At 42.3% G+C, this 24,222-nt stretch overlaps 1 protein-coding gene across 6 annotated transcripts in view; it reads right to left on the reverse strand.

Moving 5' to 3' along the window:
* Positions 1 to 24,222, reverse strand: part of LOC132858472 (cGMP-dependent 3',5'-cyclic phosphodiesterase) — a 192,907-nt gene that overhangs the window by 59,540 nt on the left and 109,145 nt on the right. For all 6 annotated transcript variants that reach the window (XM_060888836.1, XM_060888841.1, XM_060888838.1 and 3 more), the window contains 2 exons: positions 10,182 to 10,271; positions 8,172 to 8,260 (listed from right to left, as the gene is read on the reverse strand). In XM_060888836.1, the coding sequence (XP_060744819.1) occupies positions 8,172 to 8,260; positions 10,182 to 10,271 (179 nt within the window). The remainder of the gene's footprint in view (positions 1 to 8,171; positions 8,261 to 10,181; positions 10,272 to 24,222) is intronic.

The following is a 24,222-nucleotide window of genomic DNA, read 5'->3' on the forward strand; positions in this document are numbered from 1 at the left end:
GGGTGGATGAGATCCACCCTGTGTACCTCAAGTCTCTGCATGTTGTTGGGCTGTCTTGGTTGACACGCCTCTGCAACATCACGTGGCGGCTGGGGACAGTGCCTCTGGACTGGCAGACAGGGGTGGTGGTCCCTATGTTTAAGAAGGGGGACCGGAGGATGTGTTCCAACTGCAGGGGATCACACTCCTTAGCCTCCCCGGAAAAGTCTATGCCAGGGTACTGGTGAGGAGAATTCGGCCGATAGTTGAACCTTGGATTCAGGAGAAACAATGCGGTTTTGTCCCGGTCGTGGAACACTGGACCATCTCTATACCCTCCCAGGTTGCTGGATTCGACTATGTCCCTCATGGCAACCTGTGGGGGGTGGTCCAGGGCCCTCTGCTAAGGGCTGTCCGGTCCCTATATGACCGGAGCAGAAGTTTGGTTCGCTTTGCCGGCAGTAAGTCAGACTTGTTCCCGGTGCATGTTGGACTCTGGCAAGGCTGCCCTTTGTCCCCGGTCCTGTTCATTATTTATATGGACAGGATTTCTAGGCGCAGTCAGGGGCCGGAGGGAGTCTGGTTGGGGACCACAGGATTTTGTCTCTGTTTTTTGCAGATGATGATGTCCTGTTGGCTTCATCAAATCAGGACCTTCAGTGTGCAAGGGGCAAGTCGTGGCCTAATGGTTAGAGAGTCTGACTCGTAATCCTAAGGTTGTGGGTTCGAGTCTCGGGCTGGCCACGACTGAGGTGCCTTTAAGCAAGGCACCGAACCCCCCAACTGCTCCCCGGGCACTGCACCATAAATGGCTACCCACTGCTCTGTGTGTGTGTTCACTGCTGTGTGTGTGCACTTTGGATGGGTTAAATGCAGAGAACGAATTCTGAGTATGGGTCACCATGCCGTATGTCACATCACTTTCACTTTTCACTGGGACGGTTTGCAGCCGAGTGTAAAGCGTCGGGGATGAGAATCAGCACCTCCAAGTCCGAGGCCATGGTTCTCAGTCGGAAAAGGGTGGCTTGCCCCCTTCAGGTTGGTGGAGAGTGCCTGCCTCTAGTGGAAGAGTTTAAGTATCTTGGGGTCTTGTTCACGAGTGAGGGAAGGACGGAGCGGGAGATCGACAGGCGGATTGGTGTATCCTCTGCAGTGATGCGGTCGATATACCGGTCTGTTGTGGTGAAGAGAGAGCTGAGCCGCAAGGCGTAGCTCTCTATTTACCAGTCGATCTACGTTCCTACCCTCACCTATGGTCATGAGCTTTGGGTCATGACCAAAAGGACAAGATCCCGGATACAGGCGGCCTAAATGAGTTTCCTCCGCAGGGTGGCTGGGCTCTCCCTTAGAGATAGGGTGAGCAGCTCAGTCACTCGGGAGGAGCTCAGAGTAGAGCCACTGCTCCTCCACATCGAGAGGAGTCAGCTGAGGTGGCTCAGGCATCTGTTCCGGATGCCTCCTGGATGCCTCCCTGGGGAGGCGTTCCGGGCATGTCCAACCGGGAGGAGGCCCCGGGGAAGACCTAGGACACGCTGGAGGGACTATGTCTCTCGGCTGGCCTGGGAACGCCTCGGTATTCCCCCGGAAGAGCTGGAGGAAGTGTCTGGGGAGAGGGAAGTCTGGGCGTCCCTGCTTAGACTGCTGCCCCCGCGACCCGGTTCTGAATAAGCGGTAGAAAATGGATGGATGGGATGGATGAATATTTGACAAAACTGTACTTGACTCATAGTGAGGCTCCTCTCTCTTCCTGTCAACTGTTAAATTAGTAGTACAATTCCAATCCCCTCCAATAATTAGACAAACACAATCATCAAATTTTTAAAGATATTGTTTCAGCTGTATAAAAACTTCTCCCCGCTCAGACCCACAGTCGGGTGTATAGACATTTACCAGTACAAAATCAATTCCTCTAAATTCTATTTTAATTAATAATATTCGTCCTTTGACAATTTCTTCCATTAGCAAGATGTTAACATTTATGTTTTTGGAGAATAAAATGGCTACACCCACACCAGTATTTGTTCCATGGCTTAAGACAGATTTTCCCTCCCACCATGTGCTCCATTCAGTCTCATTATCACAACTAGTGTGTGTCTCTTGCAGAAAAACTGTCAAACCTTTTAATTCTAAATAACTCTGACACCATCGCCATCTTATTTCTGTTCCTACCCCCATTTATATTTAAGGACCCCAACCTTAAAGACTCCATAAAGAGATATTGGTTGAGTGGAGGTATAATGGTGGAGGTATAGTGGATAGAGGTATAAGTGGTTTAGCTATTTTATTATTGTGACACATTTGCTTTGTCCTTTCTCAACTTAGTTAACATTTTCTTCAACCGAAACCTTTTCATTTAATTTAAAGCTTCATAACTAACTAGTTTTTTTGTAACATTAGGACTGAAGCTATGAATTTCTCTGTATCCGGGAAAAAAATCCTTCATTTCCACTTTTACTGAAGGTTAAATCTAAGAATGAATTTATTTCCTGTAGTGTGTGTCCTCTGTCGTTTGTGGTCAAACGTCAGAGAGTGTATCATCATTTCTCATCTCAGTATCAGTGCTCAGTTCAGCACAATCTCACACACCTGGATGTTCCAGACTGTCTACTTCTACGTTAACCTTTTCTTTCACCTTTTCCCTATTCTTATCCTCATCATCATCATCATCAGAGTCGCCCTAGAGTTATCCGTTTCTTCTTCATTCCTGTTCTGATGGAGAACAACATTAATAATCAGTTCGATATTATGAGCATCATTCTGCATTGTGACCTGAATTTCCTCAAAATTAAAAATGATTAATTGTTAAAAATTATTGTTAACCTCAACAGCAGCAGTAGAGCTAGGACTAGATGCATCAACAGGTCCAGTTGAAGGACTAGGACCTGCATCACCAACAGAACCAGCAGCACCAACATCCCTGGCAGTCTCCTCTCTAACTTTGGCTTTATGAGGACACGCCAGCCTGTTGTGCCAGATGTCCCCACAATCAAAGCACTTCATGCTGCCGGTGTTTGCGTATATGCTTTTTATAAACGACACATCTAGCTCTGGCTTGACGGGTTTCAAGGCCGCATTCTTACATCCCAGTTGGGTTCATTTTAATGCTACTTGCAAACTTTCCATATCGCACGAGCCCCAGTCCAAGTACATCGTCAAATGAGAACAAACTCTCTTGTTCATGCTGAAGAAATGTTGTTAAATCCAACTTTTTCTCCGACTGCCATCAGCACATCCTTCACAGTCGCGCCTGGCACAGATACACACCTGATACCATGGTGGAGTGATACAGCTGGCGTTCCCCACTTGGGGAGAGATACCATCCTGACGCTGGATCAAAAAGTTCACAAAAAATTTTGCTCCCAATGTTGAACTTTTAGCCTAACGATAATATTATATTTATGACTAGTACACAATTTTTGGCGTTCACAGGAAAGTAGAAAAGAAAAATAAATATATAAAAAAATAAGAAAAACCCCAGTCGGTCGCATCTCCACATGAACCTAAACTCAGCCAGCATGGACCGAGAGAGAGAGGGAGAGAGAGAGAGAGAGAGAGAGAGAGAGAGAGAGAGGGAGAAGGATGATGAAGAGTGATATATTGAGGAAGAAAGAGAGAAGGATGGTGAATTTTGGAAAGGGAGGGAAATAAAGAGAAAAAGAGAGATGTGAGGAAGAGCGATGGATGAGTAAAAGTGAAAGAGAAAGAGAAAGGGGTGATGGAGAGAGGGAAAGAGATAGGGATAGGAGGAAGAGAGATGATGAAAAGAGAGAGAGGGGTGATGAGAGGGATCCAGTGAGGAAGAGAGATACAGTGAGGAAGAGAGAGAGAGACAGAGAGAGAGAGTGAGAGAGAGAGAGATGAATAAGAGGAAGGATAAGTGGAGGAAGAGAGTTTGAGTGCAGGTACTCAGGTTTCAGGTTTCTGACACACATGGGGAGGAGTAATCCTTCACAGTCAAGCTTTGATCCCCGCTGAGCCTCTTATAGCACTCGCATGTGTGTGTGTGTGTGTGTGTGTGTGTGTGTGTGTGTGTGTGTCTGTGTGTATAGACAGGATGACTTCTGAAAGATGACTCAATTTGACGAGCGCTTACGTTCCAGTTGAAACATGGTGGCTTTTAGTTTTTTGTTGTTTTTTGTTTTTTTTTAATAAAAAAGTGCTTTGATTTTTGTTTATAGCAAATGAGCTTTTTTAATGGGAGACAAAGAGCAGCCATCATGTGTGTGTGTGTGTGTGTGTGTGTGTGTGTGTGCGAATTATTAATAATGATCAACTGTTAGAGCTTGTGATAAATTATTAGGACAATTAGTCCTATAGCTGCTACTCAGCTGCAGTAATGTACAGATCAATTATAAATCACTATTAAGATAACTTATGCTGTGTGTGTGTGTGAGAGAGAGAGAGAAAGACAGAGAGAGAAAGAGAGAGAGAGAGAGAGAGAGAGAGAGAGAGAGAGAGAGAACTCTAGCTTCATTACCACTCATTACTAAGTCCAGACATTTAATCAATCCTGTCCATTTTAATAAAACAGCAGTGGGGACGTCTTTACTCAGTCGATCTGTGCACTGGGAAGTGGGATGACGACGTTCCTGAGAGAATCCCATCAAGAGGTTTTGGAATGTGTTTAAACAGATTGGGGAAGATTGAGTCTGTGTGTTTCACAATCGATTAAGCTTTCAGTTCTGCTGAAATGAGCAACTAAACACACACCCACACACACATACTGTACACACACCCATACATACACGCACACATAAAATTGTATACACACCTCAACTACAACATGTCCATCTGTACCCTTCCTCTTACACCACAGCCACACACAGATCAACAGTTAAATATTTTCTATATGAAATAATGACATGCCGTATTGACAAAGTTTTTATCTGTTTATAGTTCAATAAAATTGAATTAAAAAGAAGTTGAGTGTGTTATAGCAGCTATAAACAGTCTTCCCTCACCAGCCCCTCTTTATTCTCTCTTTTAAAGGTAATAACACGTGCATGTACAGCCATGAGCGCAGCGTGAAGTCTTATTGTATATCTTGTGTATGTGTATATCTGCATGTGTATATCTGCAATTATTTATGCGTAATGATGGAGAAGACAACATGGGTGAGATGTTTACTGATAAAATCACAACCGAATTTTATTGATTAATAAAATCTAAATTTAAATCGGAATTAAATCACAATATTCCACATCACACTTAGTCTAAAGGAAAATGGACATTTGTGCAGAAAACGACTTGCCCGTGTTGATCGCTCAGACACAGGTAGTAGAAAAATCCAGAAAGATAAAAACCAAGGACACTTCAGGTTTTAATATTCAGTGTACCTGAGGTTTGATTATAATGGTGATATTGTTCTCGAAAGGGGGACACGGTGGCTTAGTGGTTAGCACGTTTGCCTCACACCTCCAGGGTTGGGGGTTCGATTCCCGCCTCCACCTTGTGTGTGTGGAGTTTGCATGTTCTCCCCGTGCCTCACCCTGGCACTCCGTCCAGGGTGTATCCTGCCTTGATGCCCGATGACGCCTGAGATAGGCACAGGCTCCCCGTGACCCGAGGTAGTTCGGATAAGCGGTAGAAGATGAGTGAGTGAATGAGTGTTCTCGAAAAATGAGAGATAATGGTGTTGGTAAACGTTAAGATGTGGTGAAACGTTCTCACAACCAAAAGCTCAGCTGCAGTCATAGCTCTAGATAAGGAGGCTGGGTATAAGGAGCATGATTGTGAGCCTCATTGTGAAGAAGCTTGGATGGATGTCACTGTCAGATCAGCACCGATCTTTAATAAACACTGCTCTTCCTGACTAATTTGGTATTTCTTTATCATGCCAGATTTCTCTAATCGGGTCAATGTGGTGATTGGAGACAGATAGATTATAGAAAAACTGTCTACCACATACCACAATGGCTTTGGCAGGAAGGCATTAGTGTTAAATTTCTAAAATGCTCCAAGACTATAAACAGCAGTAGAAAGGACATAATTTATAATCCCACTCTCTGGTGTCACCCAGATGAGGATGAGCTTCCTTTTCAGTCTGGTTCCTCTTAAGGTTTCTTCCTCATTTCATCTCAGGGAGTTTTCCTTCTCCATCTTTGCCTCACCTTTGCCTCCTCATTTTAATTCTGAATGTTTACATTTCCCTTAAGTTGCTTTGATACAATTGAATTTTCTGAAAGCTCTGAAACTGAGCAGGAGGAATTCAGTGACCTGAAACATCCAAAAGAACCAAAAGACGTTTAGCGATTAAAGCGAGCTCATCGATAATAATAATCATCCGGAGCAGCATCTCTGCGACTCTCCTGAGGAACGTGCCGCAGTTAGAAATGCACGCTGTGTGATCTACAGTGACAGACTATCAGAGGAGCTTTCCTGGAAAATAAGATTTCTGTTTTTCTGGATTTCTGTTCCAGAGATCAAACAGAGAGAGAGAGAGAGAGAGAGAGAGAGAGAGAGAGAGAGAAATGAAAACGGTGTCTGACATCAGTTAGGGCAGATATCTGATCTGATTTTACAGTGAAACAACAGACAGGGAAGAGGATATCTGTGGGTTTGTGTCTGACATTTGGAGCACAAAGAGAGTCACTTCACATCTGATCTGTCTGATTTGTCTCCTCTGTGTCAGTCAGGTACAATCAGGACAACACACAAACACAACGCAAACCAGGGCTTCACTTACTGATGTACTGTACAGTCCATAGATTCCAAAACTGTCCATTTTTCAGCATTTTCCACCAAACTAAATATTGACTGTGCTTGAGCTTTATTAATTCACTGCCATTTGGTTTAAAACCGAAACAACCGTTTAATTGAAAGACTGCAGGATGTGCGTGAGGTTTAAAGTTGATTCCTCATCAAACTGAACAAGATCCTGCACAAGAAATGTGACCAGACCATGTGCTAACATAGCCTCTGTTTCTTGTTCTTTTATGCCCATGTGTTTTGACCTTCATTGTTCCTTTCTACCGTCCCTGCCTTTGGATTTGTGTTTTGGTTTAGTTTACATTGTGGACTGTTTATTCAATTCAGTTCAATCCAAATTCAAATTTATTTGTATAGCGCTTTTAATAACGGACCTTGTCTCAAAGCAGCTTTACAGAACATAAGAAGCATAAGAAGTTTACGGCTGGTTACCGATTGTTCCGTCTGTCCTACCGGTCCTGTCTCAGCTTACTGTATCTGTTTGCTCTGGATTCTGGACTGTGTTAATAAAGCTCCACTTGTGGATTCTACTCCACCTCACACTTCATTACAGATTCCTGTACTGCACTCAGCTCCAAACAGACTGCACGGAAAGCTCCAGGTCCCCTGAAATTCTAGCATTTTTACTAACACAGTGATTTGGGATCTGGAACAGAACAAAATGTTGGGAAAATCTGGAGTAGGTGTACAGAAATGAGTGACAACCAGCTACGAATTTACAAATAAAACATTTTAGAAGCACAAAAAAAAAATTCCATCTCCAGTAGACCTGTAGGACTGAGCTGGAGACTCAAATTGGAAATTTGAAACCACAGTTGGACCGAAATCTCGAAGTGAACAGGGGTAAGAAATGATAGAACTTGCATTGCACTGGAAAAATGTTGCGATCCTGAGCGAGAAACTATAGAACTGGAGTCAACAAATGAACTAAATTTTAGAATTTACACCACAATCACTGGAGACTGAAGTTCTACAGAATAATGTAGAAAACATTAACATGGTTAAAAACACGGAACCGCAATAGATCAGGAAATCTAGACTAGATGTCCAGATGTGTGCAAAAATCTATTTAATCAAGTAACTGTAAAGTAACTGTGAAGACACACACACACACACACACACACACACACACACCTTTCTTCTACAAGAGAAGATGAAAGGGGAGGAAATTAAAGCCGTAAATAGAAAACCTAAATGCAGGATATTGTGTGTGTATGCTTATGTGTGTGTGTCTGTGTGTCTGTGTGTCTGTGTGTGTGTGTGTGTGTGACTGTGTCTGTATGGGTGTGTGTGTCTGCTCTTTACCCCATGTCCAAAAAGTTTCATGTTTATTGGTGATGTCAAGAATCTGTCACCGTCTTGTGTTTTAGTGAGGTCAAGCCGTCACAGGCCTAACAAATCCATACACACACACACGCACATGTACACGCTCACACACACATAGACACACACATTTTCCCCACCCTTTTCCCCCACCCACTTACCTGAGCTTGCCTTCCGCATGGACGTCATGAGGTGGATCTTCACATCGCATCTGAGACTCGGCCTCCAGCAGATACACGAACACACTCTCCTAAGAACACACACACACACATACCCACACACACAAACACACACATAGAGCTAACATTAGTTATCATGTCTTTTTGATGTATTCAATTATATGTAGTTATTAAATCTAACTAAGTTAAAGATTTAATGAAGTAATGTCAGTCAGTGTTGTAAATGTTGCTATAAACATGTTTATTTGCTGTTTTAATGGTGTGTGTTGGACTTGTGGATTGAAGAAACCCAATTTTCAAACTAGAATAGTACAAAAACACACAAACCCATCAGTAAAAAGCTATGAATCTTAACATTTACTGTGACACTGAACACCTAATATGACCACATTTAACTTCCAGTCAATCAGAAACTATAAGATTTGAAGGCTTTATGCAAGAAACATTAAAATCTGTTTCCAGATTACCTTTGAGATTAATAAAGTGAACTATCTTCAGGGTTTCTCTGAAGAACCTTTCTGCTCTTGCACAGGCTCCTTTAGTGACACTGACACACACAGGCCACACTCCCTTTGAATTTCTCCTTTAATCCCTCAATCATTTTCATCATGACTATTAGCCTTTTAGGAAGCGCTTTAGCTTGGTAAACAGGAACCTACTCTCAATAAGTGTGTGTGTGTGTGTGTGCTGCACTGTGTGTGCTGCACTGTGTGTGTGTGTGAGGTTAATCAAATGCAAAGCACTCTCATCACACCACAGGCTTCGTTAATCGCCACGGCGACAGAACAGTGCAACCCCAATTAGGCACCGGGCGAACTGTTCTCATACTAACATACTGCACCAGCATGCAGCTGTCTGTGTGTGTCTGTGTGCATGATTGTGTGTGTGTGTGTGTGTGTGTGTGTGTGTGTGTTTGTGTGTTTGTATGTGTGTGTTACTGATTTCAGCATATAGCACAGAGCAGCTTTCCTTGGCTATTTTAATTTAACCAAATGTCAAGGAGCAGTGTGTGTGTGTGTGTGTGTGTGTGTGTGTGTGTGTGTGTGTGTGTGTGTGTGTGTGTGTGTGTGTGTGTGTGTGTGTGTGTGTGTGTGTGCGTGTGTGGCATCACAGGCATCACATGAGGTTACATGTGGTCATGAGGTCACACTAGCTTAATGTATCATGCCCAGACATCTTTTTTCTACCAACTCCTGTGGTTAATAATTAAAAAAAAAAAAAAAATCAGTGCTTGTCTTGTGACTGTGATTGCAGTAAGAAGTATAAACTCCTCTTTAGTGTGTGCTATACACTAAAACCTAGTGCCCTTAAAAAACCTCCTCACTTATTCACTTTCAGAAAATCATATCTGTAATCATCTTGGGCAGGTACTAATATGTGTAACAGTGATTTTATTCCCCCTGGTCTGAGTAAATCAGGATTTAGTTAATCCACAGGACTCACTGCACTGTTCTGTGCATTTAAATCATTATCAACTCTGAATGTATTACACAAAAACTGATTCTCAAGTGAGTCTGTGGCTCATGAACAACTCCACATAAGATTCACAAATGATTTGTTAACGGGTCTCTGTCTGATCATGATCATTAAACCCATTGTTTAAACCCATTGTAATGATCCATGCTCATTAAACAACTCTGAATCTTATTTGACTCTCATGACTCATGACTGAATCCATATCTGATTCATGATATAACAACACAAGTGCTGATCTGAGCACAAATCATAAGTCAAGTTATTTTATACTTGTGTTCTATCTATCTATCTATCTATCTATCTATCTATCTATCTATCTATCTATCTATCTATCTATCTATCTATCTATCTATCTACCTACCTACCTACCAATATTTAATTGACATGAAACACACTTAATTTTGAATCTGCTTTGTGATACAACACAGTGATACAATATAGAAGAAAGGTGTGTAAGTGTGTGTGTGTGTGTGTGTGTGTGTGTGTGTGTATGTGTGTGTGTGTTACTGTACATACCACTTTCGGCAGCACAGCCTCCAGTGTCTCTTTAATGGCTGCCCGGAGGCTGCTGGCATCAACAATAGAGGCCAGCCGCAGCAGTGCATCCTGGGAAAAACACAAGCAAAAAAGTCATAAGAGGATTGGTTAAAAATTAAAATTGCAGCAAGCAAAGCAGCAGGAAGTGAGATACAGAAGCCTCTACTGAATCTCAATGATGAGCTCATTCCACACACACACACACACACACACACACACATTTTCATTTCCATATGTTCATGCTTGGCTACATCCTGCTTTGTGATGCAGTACCTTGGAGGTCAATCCATCTACTTTGACCCCTGCCCTTTAGCTCTAATCATCACTGAACATGTTTGTGTAATGAGTCTGATGATTAGAGCGGAGGTTCAGACATTCACTCGTTAGTGAAACGAGTCGTTAAATAACAGATTTTAATACACCTGTGAGACACAAATGAGAGAGAGAGAGAGAGAGAGAGAGAGAGAGAGAGAGAGAGAGAGAGAGAGAGAATACCATAGTGACAGATAGACAGGTGCAGTTGTAGGGAAAATGTATTTATGTAAATGTAATTATTATAGTATAGTATAGTAGTATAGTATTATATACTATAATATAGTATAATATAACTAGTATAGTATTAATTATAGCTAGCTAGATGTAGAGAATGAATGGATGGATAAATTCATGCTTGAAAATGATGCCCCCCCCCCTGCAAGCTAACAGCAGATTCAATCCTCCACATTGATCCCACGTTTAATTTACAGAGGCCGAATTGACTGAGGACCCTTTAAAAACAGACCCTTAAACACACACACACGCACACACACACACACACACCACACACACACACACACACACACACACACACACACACACACACAGTCACACAGTCACAAACATATACACACACAGTCCCTCAAGGACGAATCCAACTGATTGAGGGAAAGCTCTAGAAAGAACTGAATTCTAGAAAGCCAAAAGGTAAACACTGTCAATACTGAACCAGGACCAACAAACAACTTTCTTAATAAATCTTGTCAAAAGAAATTAGGCATAAAAGGAGGAAAGGAGGAAGAGGGACAGACATAAAGGAGGAAGTGATGTGGAGGGCTAAATGGAAATACACAACTCAATATTTGTGTGTTGATGTGTTTGTCATGATTATGATACAGACACAGAAACTCAGTCACAATCAGGGAAATGATGTAGTATATTTTCTAGTTAAGCTGCACCTTTAAAAGTGGTGTGTGTCACATCTAAACCCATGAGAAAGAATAATAAGTCATAAAAGGTAGGCTCTAAAAACTGCTCTGTGACTGAGACGACTTGAGTGTGAGAGCGATGGGATTAGACACACAGGAAGGAAGTAGAATGAATGATGACAGACAGAATAGATGAAAAGTGCAGCTAATGTCTCAGGCAGCAGATTCGTGTGTGTGTGTGTGTGTGTGTGTGTGTGTGTGTGTGTGTGTGTGTGTGTGTGTGTGTGTGTGTATGTGTTAAATATTCATTGCATGCCTGTCCTTCAAATGTCACAGCACTCAGTTTGATTGCTATTCTTATCTGAGGTGTTGGTTAATTGGGATCCTGAATATGAAGACAGAGAGAGAGACAGATACAGGAAGAGAGAGATAGGAGAGAGAGACAGAGAGAGAGAGAGCGAGACAGATAAAGAGACAGAGGGTGAGAGACAGAGAGAGTTTTATATAAAGATACAGAGGCTAAAAGGCAGACACACACACACACACAGAGAGAGAGAAAGAGAGAGAGAGAGAGAGAGAGAGAGAGAGAGAAACAGAGAGAGAGAGAGCAGGTTATGTCTGTACCCTAGCATCAGTACTGCACTCATGAAACCACACCTCACTTATGTCTATAGACTTTTATTTTGCTATCCTTTTATTTGTTGCATTATTTCATTCATTCATTCATCTTCTACCGCTTATCCGAACTACCTCGGGTCACGGGGAGAATGTGCCCGAATCTCAGGCGTCATCGGGCATCAAGGCAGGATACACCCTGGACGGAGTGCCAACCCATCGCAGGTCACACACACACACACACTCTGTTGGTTTATTTATTGATCTTAAAATTTCATTTTCATTCTTTGCCCTTTTAAATGCTTTGGCAATACATTTTTTAATGCCAATAAAACTCATTTGAATTGAATTGAAAAACTGAGAGACAGAGGGAAAGAGACTGAGGGCGTGAGGGAAAGAGACTGAGAGACAGAGGGAAAGAGACTGAGAGACAGAGGGAAAGAGAATGAGGGCGTGAGGGAAAGAGACTGAGAGACAGAGGGAAAGAGACTGAGAGACAGAGGGAAAGAGACTGAGAGACAGAGGGAAAGAGACTGAGAGACAGAGGGAAAGAGACTGAGGGCATGAGGGAAAGAGACTGAGAGACAGAGGGAAAGAGACTGAGGGCGTGAGGGAAAGAGACTGAGAGACAGAGGGAAAGAGACTGAGAGACAGAGGGAAAGAGACTGAGAGACAGAGGGAAAGAGACTGAGAGACAGAGGGAAAGAGACTGAGGGCGTGAGGGAAAGAGACTGAGAGACAGAGGGAAAGAGACTGAGAGACAGAGGGAAAGAGACTGAGAGACAGAGGGAAAGAGACTGAGAGACAGAGGGAAAGAGACTGAGAGACAGAGGGAAAGAGACTGAGGGCGTGAGGGAAAGAGACTGAGGGCGTGAGGGAAAGAGACTGAGAGACAGAGGGAAAGAGACTGAGAGACAGAGGGAAAGAGACTGAGAGACAGAGGGAAAGAGACTGAGAGACAGAGGGAAAGAGACTGAGAGACAGAGGGAAAGAGACTGAGAGACAGAGGGAAAGAGACTGAGGGCGTGAGGGAAAGAGACTGAGAGACAGAGGGAAAGAGCCTGAGAGACAGAGGGAAAGAGACTGAGAGACAGAGGGAAAGAGACTGAGAGACAGAGGGAAAGAGCCTGAGAGACAGAGGGAAAGAGACTGAGAGACAGAGGGAAAGAGACTGAGAGACAGAGGGAAAGAGACTGAGAGACAGAGGGAAAGAGACTGAGGGCGTGAGGGAAAGAGACTGAGAGACAGAGGGAAAGAGACTGAGAGACAGAGGGAAAGAGACTGAGGGCGTGAGGGAAAGAGACTGAGAGACAGAGGGAAAGAGACTGAGAGACAGAGGGAAAGAGACTGAGAGACAGAGGGAAAGAGACTGAGAGACAGAGGGAAAGAGACTGAGAGACAGAGGGAAAGAGACTGAGAGACAGAGGGAAAGAGAGAGACAAAGGAGAAGAGACAGAGAGAGAGGCGGAGACAGAGGTGAAGAGACTGAGGGCGAGAGAGAGAGAGAGAGAGAGAGAGAGAGAGAGAGAGAGAGAGAGAGAGAGAGAGGTGAAGAGACAGAGAGAGGGAGAGACAGTGGTGAAGAGACTGAAGGAATGAGATAGAGACAGAGGAGAAGAGATTAGGGAGTGAGACAGAGGGGAAGAGACTGAGGGAGTGAGACAGAGAGAGAGACAGAGGGGAAGAGACTGAGGGAGTGAGGGAGAGAGACAGAGAGAAAGACAAAGGGAAAGAGACTGAGGGATTAAGACAGAGAGAGAGAGAGGGAGGGACAGAGGAGAAGAGACTGAGGGAGTGAGACAGAGAGAGGGGGGGGACTGCGGGAGTGAAAATCAGTTAATGAAACAGAAGGAAAGAGACAGAGGGAGAGTGACAAAGGGAGAAAGAGTTAAATACAGAGGGAGAGGGAGAGAGAAAGAGAAAGAGAGAGAGAGAGATAGATGAGAAAGAGAGAGAAAGAGAGAGAGAGACAGGATGGTGTGATGAAGTGGAGTAACTGTTATCACACTGAAGTGTTTGATTTCCACTTAAACCACAGCATTTTTACCAAAAGTTTAGATTTCTTATTTAATCAAGAGATTTTTATCCATTAATTATTACATTTAATCCAACATAAAGTTATCTACTGTTGTCACTTACACTGTAGCAGATTTATCATCTATATCTAATCTGTTTTAGGGTAAACTCCTGTGTCCTGAAGATGCAGGAAGAAAACAATCAGCTTTACCTCTGACTTTTAGAACACACTGACACTGGAGACTCCTTCCAGTTAGGACATCTACTTACAGAAAACTTCCACACGTCACATGTCAATAAGAGGTTACTATAGAAACCTGCGATTTGCAGCTGCATGACTGTCAGAGCTGCTGTTCCACCAATCAGAGCTCAGAACAGCTCCGTGTTCTAATCTCTTAAGGTGATGACTGTAAATCGTTGCTGTAAATGTCACTGTGTGCACTTTTACCTAACGAGGTCTGGGTCAGGTCACATTCAGAAAGTCTGTCATTTAAACCCTCAACAAAAAGGCCACACACGTCGACGCAGAAGTGTGTAGCCGCTTCGCCATGTAGTTATAGATCCGCTTGTTTAATAGCTAGCTTGCTAATTAAACGTGACGCCAGCTGTCATGACTCATGAAGGTCAAATCTAGTACTGCGGCTCTCCGGAGTCGTGCAGTTGGTCCTTCTAGAGGAAACCGGAAGCATTCTGTGATGAATTTCTGTATCAAAGAAGGTTTTAAGTAGAACCTATAAAATATGATGTGTAATAATAAACAAATCATTCCTGATCAGTCACTTAGTCATGTTTATTTAAAGAACTTTGGGTGAGTTGATGAAGTAGATCTCAGGGATGGAGTTAGTAGTGGTTTTGTTTAGTTATGTCTGATCTGTGGTTCAAGTTAAAGAAGCCCAGAATCTTTAATTATTAAAAAAAAACCCAGAAACAACAACGAATATTGAAGCCATGAAGAGTGAAGCTAAAATCCCTTGATTACACAAGACCTTAAAGAAGCATTGAAAAGTCTTTCATTCTGAGCTTGGACGTATTAAAGATCGGATCTTCGGTACGATGGACTGCGGGAGGGTGTTTTTGTGTCATCATGTTCCTCTGTCCATCTCACAGTCCTCTCATCCTTCCATTTCCTCCATGAGGTCCTCAAATCTCCAGCTACAGCTCTGTAGTGCTGGTGGCTTTCAGTTTCATTAGCGCAGTGTGACTCTAGCTCTGCGCAGTGTGATTAGACCCTACCTGTTATTTCCTCTTAGCACTGCTCTCTCTCTCTCTCTCTCTCTCTCTCTCTCTCTCTCTCTCTCTCTCTCTGAAGTGAACATAAAGGGCTGAGTTCGACGCCTACAGAGTCTTAATATAGAATTTAATCTTAACCGAAGCTGTTCCAGCGGTTATGTAAACACACATGTATAACCTGCGTCACTTTGTCCTGTTTGTGTGTACATTTTGCATGTGGCAGTAATTAAGTCTAATGAAATGTACTAAATTTACCATCCTTCATCACTCCATCCCCCTCTCCATCTCTTCATCCACGCCCCCTAGCTCTGTTGTGCGACTCCTGTGACTTAATGTTTAATGTTTTTTTCCCCCCCAAAAGCATTTCAGAACATTTTGGGTCACATTGCAGCTGTTTTTCACTTCTCCAATCACCTAAATGACTACACGGAGCAGCACGACCTTTAGTGTTGGGGAGACAGAAATGAGTTTTCTCATCTCATGAGAATGGCCAGTGCAAAGCCCACGGCTTTATATATATATAAGCTGTGTGTCTGTGTGTGTCTGTGTGTGTGTGTGTGTGTGTGTGTGTTCGAGAGACACAATAAATGTAAAAAAATAAATAAATAAAAAAGGAAAAAAAAATGAGAGCTTAATGAGAGGTGGGGTGAAGCAGAGCACTGTTATGGGTGGAGCCTGAGGGTGGGGTGTGGGTGGAGCCAACATATTGCATACTCTTTTTTCTGTACCAAGATTGCGTGATTTTTAAATATGATTTACATTTACAGCATTTGGCAGACGCCCTTATCCAGAACGACGTACATAAGTGCTTACACCTCTAACACTGACTACATTAATGCTGTACACATACTTAAGATACAATGAGTTTAAAACATTTGTTCAAAGTTACAATGAAAAAGTGTCAAAGGTTGTGTATGTTTTTTTTTTTTGTTTTTTGTTTTTTTTAATGCAAAAGATAATGAAAGAAGTGCTAGTTGAAGTGTTTCCTGAATAAGTAGGTCTTCAACCGCCGCTTGAAAATAGCCAGTGACTCAGCTGTCCGGACCTCTAGGGGAAGTTCATTCCACCACCTTGGTGCCAGATATAATTATGATAAAAATGATCAGATGGGGCAAAGGTGTGGGGCAAATGGGTATCTTTGAGACTAACATCAAAGGGGAGGAGCTTCAGAACATCATTAATTTACCAGTCCAAATATATTTGTAAAAGAAAGGCACAGATGATCCCTTGTCACACGTTCTCTTCATTCAACCTCTGATGTATCCACTTCACCCAAGCAGGAAATATTAATGATGTTTTTAACTACTTTCACATATAAAGTGAATCTGCACAAACACTCTAAAGATTTGTTCTACGAATAAATGTAACATTTGCATAAAACGAGTCAAACCCCAGTTGCAACCCCCCCCCCCATCTCTCTCTCCCTCCCTCCCTCTCTCTCTCTCCCTGGCTTGTACTTCACTAACCTGACATTATTAAAGCACAATTCACACCTCAATTTTAATATCAAGGCCATAAGTTATAACACACCTGGAGGGATCAATCGTCTCTTCCTAACATCACCTCCGCAAATCCCTCACCTTCATCTCCGATCCCCGTCCGATTCACTTTATTAACTCATAACCGTATAATCTCACGCAGTAAACCAGCCCAATGACTCCTAATCCTGCTGCCTGTTGTAGTGTTTGGCCTGTTGTAACACATCTGAACTCTGCTGTTAGAGCAAAAGGTCCTCAGATGAATGAATTACGCGTCTGTGATTCCAGGCTTTGGGAATATTTCAGCATTAAGGTCTTGTCATTAGGTTGGAAACGAAACATCTGTGTATCTTAATGTATAAAAAATAGCAGATTTCCAGAAGATCCACAAGTGGTGTGACAGAACACTAAAACATCTAAGCTTTGATAGACCTGACCTAACCTTACCCCAGACTCCCCATGACCCATTTGGATAAGCAATGTAGAGGATGGATAGATGGATAGATGGGTGGATGAATGGATGGATGGATGGATGGCTAGATGGATGGATAGATGTATGGATGGATGGATAGATTCATGGATGGATGGATGGATGGATGGATGGATGGATGGCTAGATGGATGGATAGATGTATGTATGTATGTATGTATGGATGGATAGATGAACGGATGGATGAATGGATGGATGGATAGATGGATAGATTTATGGATGGATGGATGGATGGATGGATGGATTGATAGATTGATTGGATGAATGGATGGATGGATGCATGGATGGATGAATGGATAGATGTATGGATGGATGGACAGATGTATGTATGGATGTATGGATGGATAGATGTATGGATGGATGGATAAATGGATGGAAAGATGTATGTATGGATGGATGGACAGATGTATGTATGGATGTATGGATGGATAGATGTATGAATGGATGGATAAATGGATGGAAAGATGTATGTATGGATGGATGTGTTGATGGATGGATGGATGGATGGACAGATGTATGTATGGATGTATGGATGGATAGATGTATGGATGGATGGATAAATGGATGGAAAGATGTATGTATGGATGGATGTGTTGATGGATGGATGGATGGATGGACAGATGTATGTATGGATGTATGGATGGATAGATGTATGGATGGATGGATAAATGGATGGAAAGATGTATGTATGGATGGATGTGTTGATGGATGGATGGATGGATGGATGGATTTTTAGAAATTATAGAAATTTAGATTTTTGGTTCATTTTTTACTTGTTTTTGGTTTATTATTCTGCACCTTTGTAACCATCTCATGGCTGATGTTTTCTCTGTGTTTAATGACAGATCGTTGCGTTTTCTTGTGTGGCATGTAGGCGAGAGGACAATGAGCGTTTACAGCAGATTTGTGCTCTCAGTTCTGTCTAAGTGAGTTCGCTGCAGCAGATTATAAAGCAGATGTTGCCAGATATCAGACGGCAGAAAATCTTCAGGACTCGAGGGATTAGTGCGAGTTTGGCAGCCGAAGTGAGAGATGTAGTGTGGAGAGGAAGGAGGAGAAACTTGTAGAAGTCATCATGTGTTCACATCAACATTTCTTTTGTTTTTGAAAGAAGAAAAACACACATTTAAATTGCAGAAATTTCTATAAAGAGCATTAAAGATGTAGGACATTTTGCTATCAGATATTATGCAGGACAGGACACACACACACACACACACACAAACACACACAAAGAGAAAAAAGCATAAATGATGTCTGTTCAGTATTGTTAGGTATTTTTGGGAACCGTTGCATTGCTCAAACTTTCTTCCATTAATTTAAATAACAAACGCCAAGGGGAGATGGTGCCAAGTCTACACACACACACACACACACACACACACACACACACACACACATCAGCAAGACCTAAAATTTAGACCTGAGTTTTATATAGATTTTCATACAAAAATCTCTAGCTAAAAAAAACATGGAGAATCTGATAAGGAGCATCATGATGACATCATCAGAAGAGCATCAGAAGGTTTCTTTGTTCTCTAACAAGGTTCTCTGTGTAAAAGGTTCCACACAGATCCTTTAGACACTTCAGGTGGCTAAGACGGACGCTGTTATGAATTTAGACTGTTTAGCAAGCACTGTTAGTGAGCTAGCAAAGCATGTAGCAGCTAAAATAACATTTTCCCAGTTACCATGACAACAGCACAACGTATATGGCCGTATATATAAGAATCATGACAGAAGTGAATACATCTGTAGATTGCTATAAAAACCATGTCACTTCAATTCTGGAGGCAGTCTTTAGTCGTCATGGCAACCATAACGTGTAAGTTGAAATCAGTTGCTCTAAGACCTGCTTTATATCTGATGTGTTCACTCACTGGCTGCAGATCAGAGACATCCGAAACATTATACACAAAAAGTATTTCTCAAAATGTTCAGTTAGATTTTCTGTTTTCTCGTCAGTGTGAACGTTGTCATGATCATGACCTAAAACTCTGAGCAAACATCCAAAACTATTAGAACATCTAGAAAAATCCATTAGAGTGAGTTTGATGGTGAACATTAGATTGATGGTATGGTGAGACGTAGAAATGTAAACATTCATCAGAAATGCGTTAGTGAAGTGTGTGAGGATTGAGACATGGTGTTAATCTGCCTCGCTGTTTATGGTGGTGTTTCACTGCACATAGTGTTAATCTGTGAGAAGGTACAGAAATCAATCTGGTCTATATGGAGTTAAATATATAAAGCAGTCACTGTGTGAATTTAGATATTTACCAAAAAACACAGTTTATATCTTCTACACTACACACTCTCTCTCTCTCTCTCTCTCTCTCTCTCTCTCTCTCTCTCTCTCTCTCTCTCTCTCAGACACACACACACTCTCTCTCTCTCTCTCTCTCTCTCTCTCTCTCTCTCTCTCTCTCTCTCTCTCTCTCTCAGACACACACACTCTCTCTCTCTCTCTCTCTCTCTCAGACACACACACACTCTCTCTCTCTCTCTCTCTCTCTCTCTCTCTCTCTCTCTCTCTCAGACTCTCTCTCTCTCTCTCTCTCTCTCTCTCTCTCTCTCTCTCTCTCTCTCTCTCTCTCTCTCTCTCTCTCTCTCTCTCTCTCAGACTCTCTCTCTCTCTCTCTCTCTCTCTCTCTCAGACTCTCTCTCTCTCTCTCTCTCTCTCAGACTCTCTCTCTCTCTCTCTCTCTCTCTCTCTCTCTCTCTCTCTCAGACTCTCTCTCTCTCTCTCTCTCTCTCTCAGACTCTCTCTCTCTCTCTCTCTCTCTCTCTCTCTCTCTCTCTCTCTCTCTCTGACACACACACACAAAAACACTCTCTCTCTCAGACACACCCACTCTCACACACACACTCTCTCTCTCTCTCTCTCTCTCTCTCTCTCTCTCTCTCTCTCTCTCTCTCTCACACACACACACACACACACACACAAACACACACACACACACACACAGAACATCATGCTTTTGGCTTGTTTGGATGATAACGGTTCTGTATGTTATTCCAACAGAGCTGCATCTCCAGTTTCATAAACACACTGGAGACACATGCACTGTAGAATACAGCCAGACCAACACAACAGCCAAGCTACACAACAACTACAAGTAAGAATACAGAGTAAATACACAAAACAAAGGATAGAGAGGGAGAGAGGGAGAGAGAGAGAGAGAGAGAGAGAGAGAGAGAGAGAGAGAGAGAGAGAGAGAGAGTGTTCATTTTCATCTCTGCAGCGACACTGACAAAGGTAATTAACATATGAATGGAACAAAAACACACACACACACACACACAGGGATGTAGATTTTTGCATTTATTATAAAAAAATAATAATGGAAAGGTCAGAGTGACATTTGAAATCATAGAACTGTGAAGAACCTGACTGTGTGTGTGTGTGTGTGTGTGTGTGTGTGTGTGTGTGTGTGGAGAGAGAGAGAGAGATTTGTGTGTGGGCAAAGAAACATATAAGACTATGTAAACGCACACACACGCTTACGACGGAGGCGAGGCGTTAAAGAGTGTGAAAGCATGCGAGTAATGCGATGGTTGCCATGGTGACCAAGGCCGTACGGAGAACAAGGGGACCTGTTAGCTTTAGCGAGCTAGAGTGTGTTGATTAGAAGAGAAAAAAGAAAGAAATATGGATGTAGAGAAAGGAAAAGTGGCAGAAAAATTCCTTATCAGCGGAAAAGATGAACACGTAGGCCGAGCCAATTCAAGTGCGTTTGTGATCAAACACTCACTCATTCATTCATCTTCTACTGCTTAACCGAACTGCCTCGGGTCACGGGGAGCTTGTGTCTATCTCAGGCGTCATCGGGCATAAAGGCAGGATACACCCTGGACGGAGTGCCAACCCATCGCAGGGCACACACACACACTCATTCGTGATCAAACAAATAAATAAATAAAATAAATAAATAAGGATTTTCTTTTGTGATTCACCTGAAAATGTGATCAAGCTAAATTGTGATTCATCTGAAGCTGTGATTCAGTGCAGCCTTCAATTTAGACAAGAGACAGAATGACAGACAGATAGAGGGAGAGAGAGACAGAAAGACAGACAGATAGAGGGAGAGAGAGACAGAAAGACAGACAGATAGAGGGAGAGAGAGACAGAAAGACAGACAGATAGAGGGAGAGAGAGACAGAAAGACAGACAGATAGAGGGAGAGAGAGAGACAGAAAGACAGACAGATAGAGGGAGAGAGAGAGACAGAAAGACAGACAGATAGAGGGAGAGAGAGAGACAGAAAGACAGACAGATAGAGGGAGAGAGAGACAGAAAGACAGACAGACAGCAAGAGAGAATGTTAAAGAGAGACAGCTAGACTCTCTCATTCTCATCACTCAGATACCATAGTCTAATTAGCTCAGACTAGACACACACACCACACACACACCACACACACACACACACACACACACACACACACACACACACACACACACACACACACACACACACACACACACACACACACACACACACACACACACTATTAATGCCAACGCAGGGGAACAACTGCATTGATGACTTCCTGAATTCTCATAATTCAACAGCTGTCAATCAACTAATGGGACTGGAGAGAAGCAACTAAGATGATGAGCACACACAAACGCACACACACACACACACACACACACACTCTCTCTCTCTCTCTCTCTCTTCTTGCTCTACAGATCTCTATATTTAGATCCATACCTCTTAAAATTATTGATGTCATTCTTTTAAAAGCATGAATATGCAAATGAAGCCACATAAATATGCAAGTGAAAAAAACATAAGATAAGGGAATCGCAAACGATGTAATGTGACACCCACAAAACTGAGTCTGTCAATTCGATATGCTTATATAATCTCTCTCTGTCTTCTCTCTCACTCTCTCTCTCACACACACACACACACACACACACACACCACCCACGCCTGCCCTGACGTGAAGGTGAGCTAGAATAGTGAAATGAAGTGAAATAAAAAGAGAGTGCGTGTCAGCTTCACTCATTTAGACGGCAGAGAGAAAGCAGGACGACGAGAAGAAGAAAAAGAGAGAAGGAGAGATGGAGCGCTGTACACTCTATTTTTCCTGCTAACCTTGAGAGGGAAAAAGATGAAAAGGAAAAAAAACTTATTCTACAAACAATTTTAAAGAAAGTGGCGAAGTTCAGCTTCGTTTTTGTTCAAGTTGTCCTTCATTGCCGTCTTTGGAACAAAGGGGTCAAAGGTCAAAGGATTATCAGTTAGTGTACAGTGTCAGGAGTTGTGTAGAACATTCATGAAGCTGTGCGTCTCAGCCTTGTTCATTTAAATCTGTCTTACAGCGATTCACTCTGCAGTAGCGTACCTCATGTGTAGCTGTCTCTGCTTGTTTTATTTATTTATGTATCCCTAGTATTATATAACTCAGTATAACTTATAACGCTCTATAACAGTATAACGCTCTGTTACGTACCATAACTGGAATAACGGGAATGAATTCGCATTAAATATCACACACACACACGGATCCTGGGTCTTTCTCCTGTTATTCAAACTTCAATAAAATTCATTTATTTATTCATTTATTCCTCTAATGCTCATGGCCAAATAGTGAGTGAGGCAAAAAATGTCCTTGAATGTCACCAGTAAAGCATCACACACACACACACACACACACACACACACACACACACACACACACGGATAAACACAATCGTATTGGACTCCTTGGCAGCAAAAAACTTCCATCGCTGTTCATGTTTGATCAGCATCACGACTCAGAGAGACTCGAGAGTGAGAGAAAGGTTGAGAGTGAGGGAAAATAAAGAGTGTGTGTATAAAAGAGAGAGAAAGCGTGTGTAGGTGTGTGTAGGAGAGTGTGTGGGTATGTGTTAGCGAGAGAGGTCAATGTTGCCTACTTGCCTTGACACTTTATCTAATTGGAAGTACAGAACTGGAGCTATTCATCTTATAAACAGTAGAACATGTGCACACACACACACACACACACACACACACACACACACAGATATTTATTTATTCATCAATATTGCCTGTCCTTTGAGGCAGATAAATTTAAATGGTAAGCTGCTGAGAGAGTCAACATCTCAACTGTAGAGAGAGAGAGAGAGTGTGTGTGTGTGTGTATGTGTGTGTGTGTTTATGAGTGTGTGTGTGCTTTACCTACACTACATTTTCCTTTATGAAATTGCATAAGCTACCCAGTAAAGCAAATATAGTTCAAGAACAAAGCTCTAGCTCTAGCTCTCTCTTTTCTACAATCTTTTCTAAACCCTCGTTCTCAGAGTCTCCTCTTTTATAAAACACTCAGAGAGGAGGATTCTTTCTTCCACTGAATGAAGTAAGATCAAACTCTTTTTTTTTTCTCTAAAAGCAGATGATGTACTGATCATGAGTCTACCATGGGGGAACGTTCCTTAAGTGGCTCTACATTTAGATATTTTAAACTTGCCTGCACGTAATTCACACCTCTGAAGCTCTGGTGCCTTTTTGCCTTTTTACTAACATCTAGATGTATAAAAATGTTACTTTAAAACTCAATTCAGGGTTAGAGAATGAGAGAGAGAGAGAGAGAGAGAGAGAGAGAGAGAGAGAGAGAGAGAGAGAGACTTGGCTGAATGACTAGCAGAAGCCTATTAGAGGATCAATATGCACCATTTATGTTATGCTCTATTTTAATATTTCATCAGTGGAAAATGTACTGCTTATTCATTTCCTTTTACCTCATTCATCTCTCTATCTCTTTCTCTCTCTCTCTCTCACACACATACACACACACACACACACACACACACACACACACACACACACACACACACACAGATTCCAGGCAAACTAAACTCCATCAATCCCACCTCTTGAACTGAAACTCCATTCTGGCAAGCCATAAACTCAGCAGTAAAATCCCTGAAGCTTCAGCACTCTCTATTCATCCATCATTGAATGAAAGAGGGATGATAAAAGGAGAGATAGAATAATAGGAAATGTGTCTTTTT

Source organism: Tachysurus vachellii, chromosome 15 (genome assembly GCF_030014155.1).
Source record: "Tachysurus vachellii isolate PV-2020 chromosome 15, HZAU_Pvac_v1, whole genome shotgun sequence".
In the NCBI taxonomy this organism is placed as follows: domain Eukaryota; kingdom Metazoa; phylum Chordata; class Actinopteri; order Siluriformes; family Bagridae; genus Tachysurus; species Tachysurus vachellii.